At 35.0% G+C, this 11109-nt stretch overlaps 1 protein-coding gene across 1 annotated transcript in view; it reads left to right on the top strand.

The window, feature by feature from the left end:
* Positions 1–2770: 2770 nt before the first annotated feature.
* The window catches only part of LOC107592720 (epidermal growth factor receptor substrate 15-like 1), a 26640-nt gene continuing 18301 nt past the window's right edge, over positions 2771–11109 (top strand). The window contains exons 1-11 of the mRNA XM_016282271.1: positions 2771–2824; positions 6042–6083; positions 6218–6307; positions 6387–6434; positions 6505–6600; positions 6678–6743; positions 6837–6962; positions 7125–7184; positions 9959–10201; positions 10282–10439; positions 10528–10684. Coding sequence (XP_016137757.1) covers positions 2798–2824; positions 6042–6083; positions 6218–6307; positions 6387–6434; positions 6505–6600; positions 6678–6743; positions 6837–6962; positions 7125–7184; positions 9959–10201; positions 10282–10439; positions 10528–10684 — 1113 coding nt within the window. The 5' untranslated portion in view covers positions 2771–2797. The remainder of the gene's footprint in view (positions 2825–6041; positions 6084–6217; positions 6308–6386; positions 6435–6504; positions 6601–6677; positions 6744–6836; positions 6963–7124; positions 7185–9958; positions 10202–10281; positions 10440–10527; positions 10685–11109) is intronic.

Below are 11109 nucleotides of genomic sequence, written 5' to 3' on the forward strand. Positions count from 1 at the left end.
AGAAAACTATAAACCCTTAACTGTCTCTGTGCATCCTGAAATATATTCTTAACTGAAATGTCATTGATTTCCATATCTCTCCGTTTTTCAACAAGCTGCTTTCTTTGTCTATTATATGCCTCACATGTTCAACTGTTTCTGTTATTATTGCAGCAATCTGACTCACTTTTTCTTATTATATGCAATGAATAATTCTGGTTATAACAGTATCTTATCTTCTGTTTCGTTTCTTTCAATCGACGAACGCATTCAGCAAACGCAACAACTCAAAAATAAATTGTGGCGCTGTAGCGGCTCAGCCAATAGGAAGCCACTTGCGAGGACGCTCGACCAATCAGAAGCGAGGAACCGGCCCCGCTGGCTCGCGGAGTGTTTTTGAATGGCTAGAATAGATGCACATACATAAGTTTTTCAGCCTGGTTCTCATAAAAGAACCTGGAGATTTGGTTTGGTCCTCACACTGCACATAGTTTAACCCATTAAATACAACTATAAAAAAAAATTATTCATCGTAGTGATAATATTGTTGCACTTTATTCATTTAGTTGTTGTTTTTTAAATAAAATAATAAACTAAATAATAAAGTGTGATACTACTATTATATTTTAGAATAAAAAGGGATTGTTAAATACAAATACAACTATTTTATAGTAAACTTAAAAATAAAATGCTAATATTTGCTTCTTTTTTTAAAGATGAATTTTCATCATTTTCAAACGTAAAATCAGCAGGCTTTTATTTTGGCGGGTTGCCGGCAAGTAGGTATATGCGCTTCCGGGTTTAGCGCTGAGTGCCGACTGAAGAGCATCAGAGAATGAAATGTCACAGTTTTGCATTGTGCTTTGAAAAAAGCAGCGGGTAGCCTAGATTTATTTATCTATTCAGTTTGAATAGAAATCTTATACAGTATTACAGTTTGTCGATCTAAAATGGGCGCATTAACAGCTGCCAACCACGTCGGTACGCAAATGCGCTGTCAGAACTTATTTACACAGCGCATTTTTTATTTTGGTCGCGCATGCGCACCTGCGTATCACATATGTGCGCCCCTGAGAATATAGCTTGGATTCAGTTTTTTGAGACTGTTTCTCATTGCAAACAGTAGAATGTCAATAGTATGTTTGTGAACAGCTTTGAATACCTTTAATAAAATGTTATTCTGATTTCATGGATTATCATGAACAGATAATATTAAAATATATAATAAATACTCTGCACACAAAATTGCTAATTTGCTGCATGAAGAATGAAGTAATTTGCTGATATTTTGAAGATTTTGCTGATACTTACTGTTCTGAACTGCTCTAAGTTTCGTTGGAAAGGGAAGATCAATGTATTCAGTTTAATTCTAGATTTTTGTTTTAACTATAGGCCAAAATCTAAACTATTAGTCTAGTGACAGGTGGTAAAAAGCTTCCCAGGTTACTACGCACTCATAATTATTTGATACTTTTTTTTAAACAAATGTACGTTTTTGTTTTTTTTAAGTTTCTCCCAATTTTGTTCTATTTAAAACATAATTTCAATCTTTAAATCCACTTAAAAATGAGGAGTGCTGTGAAACTCTCTAAATGACCTGCACTATTATTGATTAGTTGATTATAATTAAGTTATAATTTGCTTTTATATATTATTTGTTGTTTGTGAGTTGTTATTATTATTAATACTATTACATACGGCCTTATAAATCGTCATGGAATAGGTTGTATATTAAATAGTGCACAACACATTAAAATAAATACAAAAATAATTACATACACTGTTAAAAATAAAGGTGCTTCACGATGCCATAGAAGAACCTTTTTGTCTAAATGGTTCCATAAAGAACCTTTAACATCTGAAGAACCTTTCTGTTTCACAAAAGGTTCTTTGTGGCGAAAGAAGGTTCTTCAGATTACAAAAAGGTAAGAAAGAGATGGTTCTTTAAAGAACCTTTGACTGAATGCTTCTTTGTGGAACCAAAAATGGTTCTTCTATGCCATCGCTGTGAAGAACCTTTTAAACACCTTTATTTTTAAGAGTGTTCATCATTATATTACATGATCAATATTATTTCACTATAGTAGTATTTCATTATATATGAACTGTTATATTTTTAGTTTTCAATTGAATTCCAGTTAGTTCAAATTATTTTGTTATGTGATTTTGTTCTTATTTGTTTTTTTAGATATGCATATTTAACGTTGATGTGTTTTTTATTTCGAATTTAATCGTAGTACTCCAGCTTAAACGTATTTTATTTGAGTTAGTTTCCAAGAAAACATGTTCTTTCTTTATTGTTTTTTCATAACTTAGGAGATGACTGGCTTTTATATATTATTTATTATATGTAAGATGATGATGGTGATAATAATAATAGTAAAGTCAAGTCGAGTCACCATTATTCATATAGGACATAGGATTTTTACAATGCAAATTGTGTCAAAGCAGCTTTACAGTATTAACGGGGAAATAATGCATGGTCCTCTGGTCAGACAAATCCAGCAGTTTAAATCTAGGCTGCAGCATAGCCAGATAATTATAACAACAACAACTATTATTATTAGTAGTATTAGTATTAGTATTATTAATGATAATTAGTGTAATGATTAATTATTAACAACAACAACAACAACAACAATAATAGACGAATATATTGTATTATTAAATAATATATCATCCCACTCATCATCATCAGTTATTGTAAGTATTATGATTATTATGATGATGATGTCGTGTCTGTGTGAATGGATGAAGGCTCCGCTCCCTCAGCCCCCCCTCATTCCTTCCCCCGCCGTTTCCGCAGCAACAGGGAAAAATGGCAGCCCTCGCGACCCTCACCCAGGTAATAGCAGCTAGAAGCACACATTTTAAGGGAATAAAGAGGAGAAACAGCGGAATGTAGAAATGAATCTAAGAATTACACACGTATCGATCCCGTTACTTGCGCTACCGGGTCGTTTTATCGACATTTAAATCCAAAATGTCCCGGGCCTCGTTAATCGGGCTCAGATTGCTAACCGATTAGCTCGCTTTATATCGCATGCCTGTCTTAAAACACGAGAAACACAATGTAGGTTTCAATGAACATTCAGTAGCAAGAACATATAGCGATAAGGACCGTTTATATGAATGAAAAATAGAGTAAACCGAGTTTAGCTAATGTAACTAGCTAGCCGCGGTGGATCAGAACATCACAAGCACTGTAAACTAACTGTCAGGGCGCTTTACATATAAAGCCATCATTTCCGATTATTTTCATAGTACAATAATAAAAGTTGCTCAATTGTAATGAACAACATTATAGTATAGATATGAGCTCTCATGCGGTATATGATAGCGGGTGCTGAACCGCTAGTTTAGCTCAGCGGTGATGGGAATTAGTGAGCATCAGTAATCACTCGCTGTACTGCCTTATGAACTCGAATGGATTGAGTTGTATATTAAATACAGGTATGTGTACAACACATTAGAATAAATAAAAAAACCGAATTACATCAATTATTATTATTACTATTTATATGTCATTTATTCATTTATATTGCTTTTATCAGTGATCTTGTAGTATTACATTTAGTATTGTGCATTATATAATAGTTATTAATATTTTGAATCGTCTTTTAATATCATATTTTCAGTTTTTGCTTTAACTCTAGTTCATTGTTCAAAACTTTGTGCTTTGTCGTATTATTCGTTTTTGTTGCATAAAATATTTATATTTATATTTATTGTATTACGTTTCACACTGCCTTATGAATAGTAGTGAATTCAATTGCATGTTAAATACAGTTATGTGAACAACACGTATTAGAATATATACAAAAATAATCGTGGCATTATATTGCGTTATCGGCGTTATTTTAGTAATATTCATATTTTGGGGAAGTCGTGGCCTAATGGTTAGAGAGTCGGACTCATAACCCAAAGGTTGTGTGTTCGAGTCTCGTACCGGCAGGGATTGTAGGTGGGGGGGAGTGAATGTACAGCGCTCTCTTCCACCTTCAATACCACGACTGAGGTGCCCTTGAGCAAGGCACCGAACCCCCAACTGCTCCCCGGGCGCCGCAGCATAAATGGCTGCCCACTGCTCCGGGTGTGTGTTCATGGTGTGTGTGTGTTCACTGCTGTGTGTGTGCACTTTGGATGGGTAAATGCAGAGCACTAATTCCGAGTATGGGTCACCATACTTGGCCACATGTCACGTCACTCACTCACTCATTTTGAATTAGCTTTTACTTTTATATTTTCAGTTTTCATTTTACTTGTATTTAAATGTTTAATAATTTTGTGTTTTTTTTATTGTTGTTGTTTATATATTTATATTCCCACTATTAATCTTTGTGAGGATTTTGCGAGAGATTTTAATGATAAGATCTCGCAGATTAAACCTCTATTGCCTTATACACCACTTGATGTTCCTCTCTGCTGTTCTACAAGGTCTGTCTTTGAGCCTATTACCTTGGACTCTCTTAATTAGATCGTTGCTTGTTTAAAACCCACTAGCTGCCCTCGGGATGTGATTCCTACACATTTTCTTAAGCAAGTTTTTCAAGCTATTGGCCCTGATTTGTTGTCTGTCATCAACAAGTGTCTTTTTACTGGGACCGTACATGACTGCCTAATGCTGGGTTCACACTGCACGATTTTCAAAGACGTCGCATCACTGTTGGTTTCTCACTGAACGACTATCTGGGGTAGCATTCAGTTGTTGCGGTGTTCAAACTGCACGATGGAATGACGACAGGAGGTTACACACTGCATGACTTCACAATAGGAAGAATCGCCGACAGCTCTGTCTGGTGCAGGGTTGCCAGGTTTTTGCTACAAAACCCGCCCAATTAATACTCAAAACTTGCCTGAAAATAGCCCAATTGCTTTCGAGGGGGTCCCCCAGTAAAAATCACGTTCGGGGTACAATTCACATTCCAGGGCCTACATATTACGTTATTGGGGTCACTTCAACCTGCTGACATGAAAAACAACCGGTGGCGATCGTGGATTTGGCAACACTGCTCCACAAACTACGTTTCATATAACTCCTCCCCGACCTTCCCGCTGCCCTGTATCTTGGTCTCTCATTGGCTGTAGGTCATAGCTGATGTGTTTTTCAGTCAGAACTCATTTCTCACAGCGTGATTGTGAATCGCTGACAGCTCCAGATATTTAGCATGCCAAATATTTCACGGGCGTCATTGACGCATCGGCGATTCCCTCAGATCGCGTCTTTGATAATTCACACTGCGTGATTGTCACTAGGGCTGTGCAATTTGGGGGAAAATATCAAATTGCGATTTTTTTTTGCGATTTTTAAATTGGCAAAGTCAAGCTTCAGCTCAATATTGTCAATAATGTGCAGCACAGTATGGGTATCATTACCCTGCTGAAAAAAACAATAGAAACCATCACAAAAATTCTTATAGTTACTTTTATTGTTTCTCTAGTGCTTAAATGCTTTGTGTCATTATTGTCTGTTTCTTTTAGCCTTGTAAAGCACTTTGGTCAACACCAGTTGTTTTTAAATGTGCTAGACAAATAAACTTGTATTGTATATTGTATTGTATTTAGCTTTAATTTATTTTTATTTCAATTTAGTGTTAGTGATTTTAGTATTCCAATAAATAATAAATAAATAAATAAATCTTGCCTTGGGATCTACCTGAAAAATGTTTTTCCATCTAATATTTATATTTTATTTTATTTTATTTCAGCTTTAACTTTTATATTTTCAGTTTTCATTTTAATTGTAGTTACACGTTTAATAATTCTGTTATGTGTTTTTTGTTGTTGTTTATATGTTTAGATTTAGCTTTTACTCATATTTATTTAAATTTGGCTTTAGTAATTTTTAGTTATATAGTTTAGTAATTTTTAGTAATAAAAATGGACAAATACTAGAAATCTTGCCTTGGCAACTACCAGAAGTTTTTTCCATCTAATATTTATATTTTATTTCAATTAACATTATTTTTAGCAACTTTAGTTAACAATAACAGCGCTGTGCATTATATTACCTAATCATAATACTGATTATTATTCAATAATATTATTTTTCCCTCTGTTAGCTGTCAAGCGGGAACCCTGTATATGAGAACTTTTACAGACAAGTAAGGCCATAATTCTGTTGACAAACCACATTTAACGTTTCTAGACTGTATCATAGTGATCTGTTTTTATAATATATCAATCCTTTTTGGAACAAAAAGGCATGTTTCACTCACTTTTTGTGTGTTTTCTGAAGGTGGACCCGGGAAACACCGGGAGGGTTGGACCTACCGAGGCTGCCTTGTTTTTGAAGAAATCAGGCCTGCCTGACATCACATTAGGAAAGGTTAGTGTTTGGGTAAAACTCTTTGCGAAATGATGCTTGGAAATTCATAATCCACAATTACCTGCTTGTCTCTTTTCAGATCTGGGATTTAGCTGATCCGGATGGCAAAGGTTTCTTGGATAAACAGGTAAAGCTATCAGAGTTTATAAGAGCATCAAATTGGATGCTGACTTGAATCCCTTGTGGTTTGTTTTCAGGGATTTTACGTAGCTCTGCGTCTCGTGGCCTGTGCGCAGAGTGGACACGACATCAGCATTTCCGGTCTACACCTCCCCGTTCCCTCTCCAAAATTCGTAAGTGTCAGTGCTGAGAGCTGATATCATAGTTTTCCAGGCAGCATGAGCTGACAGGATTCTCGTCTCTGTTCTAGAAGGACCACAGTAGCCCATCACTGAGCTCTGTTACATCAACCAATGAGAGCCACTGGGCGGTGCGGGTAAGATGTTTCCACTGTTTATCCCATGAGCTTCTCATTGTAACAGCGCATTACAAAAGATTTTATGAATATTTATCCTTGTTTATTTTTCAGCCTGAAGAGAAGAGCAAATTTGATGGTATTTTTGAAAGTCTTGCCCCAGTGAATGGATTGCTGTCCGGTGAGAAGGTCAGACCAGTTCTAATAAACTCCAAACTTCCTGTGGATGTGCTTGGAAAGGTAAAATGACGATAGATTAAGAGATTAAAATTAAGATAATATTTCTATTAAAATATAATAGTTATAATAATAATAAAAATAGTTTTATTAATAATTAAATGTAATTAAAAATACTATTATATTTATAAAAAATTGCATTATTAAATGACTCTGTCTGAACAGGTGTGGGATTTGAGTGACATAGACAAAGACGGACACTTGGACAAAGATGAGTTTGCAGTGGTGAGTAATTATTTTTTGTAATATAATAAAATCACACTCAAAATATCTTGCTACATACTATGATTTTAGATTACTGCATGCAGTATGCAATTTTTTGTGTTTGTGAAATGCCTACTAAAAGGCATTTTAAAATATGCAGTTTAACTGTGGCATTCTATATCCCACAATGCAATGCGATACTCTTCACCTTCAATTTTCATTGTGAAGAATGAACCAGAAGAAATAACCGCAATTTATAGTGTCTTCATGACTAAATAATTCAAACTAAATCATTTTTCTAAATAAAAAAAATTATAAAATATTATTCATATGAATATTTATACACAAACAAATCTTATAAAATTTAAAAAATATATATATTTTTGCATACTATTTTGTGTGTTTATATTAGATCCCGACTGATATATCGTTTAGTCCAGTGGTTCTCAAACTTTTTACAGCGGCGTACCCCTGGGGCATTTAAAATTCTTCTGCATACCCCCTCTCTTCCACTTAGACCACAGTCACACCTTTTCTATTAAAGGACAATATTTGCCCCCTTAAATTGATTTACAGATGCATTTTTTACCTTTATAGAGGCAAATATTTTCTATTCTTATTAATTGTATGTCATGTTTTATATCATATTCTTAACATTCCATTAAGTGTATTATTAATATAATAAATAAAGCAATAAATGATGGCAAATTGAAGTGATACTTCAAGTCGCTGTCTTAATGAGCCAGGCATCGCGTCATTCATTCAATAACGAAGCAAAATGCTGTAGTTATGAATGGGTTATTAATCACTCTCCAAATCATTCAAAGCATCAGATTCATTCACTAATGAAACACCGCTGTATGTTGCCTGGAGACGCAGATGATATTTCGTTGGAACTCAGAGTCACAGAGTGTGTCTGTATCGAAGAGAGTTTAAATCGATCTCAGTCCGTGTCAATATTTGCTCTTCATGCTATTAAGTGAAGATCTACTTTAAAGATACATTGAACATCAGCGCGATTTGCTAAAGCAGCATATTCAGCAGACCTATCATACGCACGCTGCTTGTGTGGATGTAGTCAGTTTTGACCGCAAAAGATGAGGTAAGCTGGTTGTATTTCGTTGCAAAATAGAACAAACATGACATTATTCTGTTTAAAATGTAGGCTACATTTAAAATGTAAAATGTTCACTTAATATGACCTTTTTTGTTGAACTGTTGTAAAAATTAATGCCACATTTGCCATCGATTTGCTAAAGCAGCATACTCAGCAGGCATCCTATCATACGCATGCTGCTTGTGTGGATGCAGTCAGTTTTGACCGCAAAAGATGAGGTAAGCTGGTTGGATATCATGTATTTGACAGTTTATGGCACTCCCATTTTCCTGATTTTACATTAAAAGCGGCATTTCGCTTGTCAGAAATACATGTTCGGTTTTAATGTTACTTTAAGTTGGGGTAGAATTAAATGAATGCCAAAACTCTGAAATTTGTTCGCGTACCCCCCTCCGTCATCTCACGTACCCCAGTTTGAGAACCACTGGTTTAGTCGATATTATCGGCCGATATGAGCCTGTCGCCGAGATATCGTATCGGCAAATATGCCGGCGATATGAAATTTTTTTTTACAGAACATATAACACAAATAAAATGCTTGAAATGGTGTAATTACTTAGTTTGTCCAGCAGAGCGTGCTCCATTGTTTGCTTCTGGCGACCTGGATGAAACGCTTTAAAGTCTATGGAAAACCATTGAAACTTTGAATGGCCATATCTCCGTAAAGGCGCGGCGAATTCGCACCAAATTCTGGGGATCCCTTCAGCTCGAGAAACCCTCTCGAACGTGAATCATGTGTACGTCTCGAGGCCCCCTTTCGAATGAGACCACCCCCGCGTCGATAGCCCCTGGGGTTCGGGAGTTACGGGTGGTTAAATTTGCGGTCCAGCGCAGACCGATCTAGCGATCCCGGGGGGCTACCGACGCGCGGAGGGTGGCGTTCAAGAGAACTCTTCGAGCTGAAGGGATCCCCCGAATTTGGTATCGGCCCCAAAAACCCACATTGGCCGGGCTCTATACAGTATATATATATGTTATTTTTAATCATTTCTATATTTTTATTTTTAATAATAATTAACGCACACACAAAATCATATTTAGTTAAAAAAAAACACACACATATATATATATATATATATAAACAATATTATAAAATATATTATAAATATATAACTATTATAATATAAATACATTTAATAAAATAAAATAAATAAATATAAAATAAATATTATATTTATATTTACACACAGTGTGTATATATAAACAATATTATATTATACATTTGTAAATATAAATATTATAATATAAATATAAATAAATTTAAATAAATCCATTTTAAAAACACACACACATATATATATATATATATATATATTATACATGTTATTTTTAATAATAAGTAACGCACACACAAAATCATATTTAGTTTAAAAAAACATAGATATACAATGGTGTGAAAAAGTGTTGGCCCCTTTCCTGATTTCTTATTTTTTTGCATGTTTGTCACACTTTAATGTTTCAGATTCCGTACCCACTGTATATATATATATATATATACACACACACAATATTATAAAATATATATATATATTATAAATTTGTAAATATAAATATTATAATATAAATATAAATAAATGTAATAAAATAAAATAAATAATTAATAATAATAATAATAAAATAATAAATAATTAATATATTATATAAGCTTAAAAACATCTTAATTTCTTCTTTTGTCCAGGCTATGCATCTGGTGTACCGCGCTCTGGAGAAGGAGCCTGTGCCCTCAGTCCTGCCCTCCTCTCTCATCCCTCCATCCAAAAGGAAGAAGTCATCAGGGTCCTTGTCCAGTATGGTGCCAGTGTTACCAGGCAGCCCGCCACCACCTAAAGACAGCCTGCGCTCGACCCCCTCTCACGGCAGCATGAATTCCCTGAACAGCGCCGGGAGTTTGTCCCCAAAACACACCATTAAATCCTCACAGGTACACTTTTATTGGTGCATCTTCATGTTCATGTTGTACAGAAGATTTGAAGAGGATCTGATGTTTTTAACTATCTTCAGCATTCAGTAAACTGGGTGGTACCAGTCATAGACAGAGGGCGCTATGACGACATCTTCCTCAAAACAGACACTGATCTTGACGGCTTCGTCAGCGGCCAAGAAGTTAAAGAAATCTTCATGCAGTCCAGCCTTCCTCAGAACCTCCTGGCATATATTTGGTAGCTGCTTCTGTTCATCACTTTTGTTTTTCTTCACTCTTCCTGTTGTGATTGGCACACTCATCACTTCCTCTGCTGTCTTTGTCAGGGCTTTGGCGGACACCAGGCAAATGGGCAAACTTACGCGCGAGCAGTTCTCCTTAGCCATGCATCTCATTCAGCTGAAAGTCAGCAAAGGCATGGATCCTCCGCAAGCTCTGACTCCAGACATGATCCCACCGTCTGAACGTGGCACACCGGGACCTGTAAGTCACGTCAGCACGTTTATCATCGCACGCTTAAATTCATCCTGGGGTTCTGCAGCTAACTGAAAGGCTTGTAGGATTGAACCCCAGAGGAAGTCCAGTCCCGGAGAAGATTCATGTGTGTGTATATATATATATATATATATATATATATATATATATAAATAAAAACATTTAAGAAAAAGGTATTTTATTTTACCTAGTTGCCGTGGCAATATTTCTTATTTTTTATTTAGTTTAACGTGAAATTACAATGAATATAAACTATATAGACATAAAAAAAACTAACAAAATGGCAAGAACATTTAAATAAAGCAGTAATAAATATAAATGATAGATTATATTATATATTATATATTAGATTAAAAAAAAAACTTCAACTATAATTAAAAATTTTGCCTTTGGTTAGGTTAAATTCAAAAAAT

Source organism: Sinocyclocheilus grahami, unplaced genomic scaffold, assembly GCF_001515645.1.
Source record: "Sinocyclocheilus grahami isolate Dianchi unplaced genomic scaffold, SAMN03320097.WGS_v1.1 scaffold157.1, whole genome shotgun sequence".
NCBI classification, from domain to species: Eukaryota; Metazoa; Chordata; class Actinopteri; order Cypriniformes; family Cyprinidae; genus Sinocyclocheilus; species Sinocyclocheilus grahami.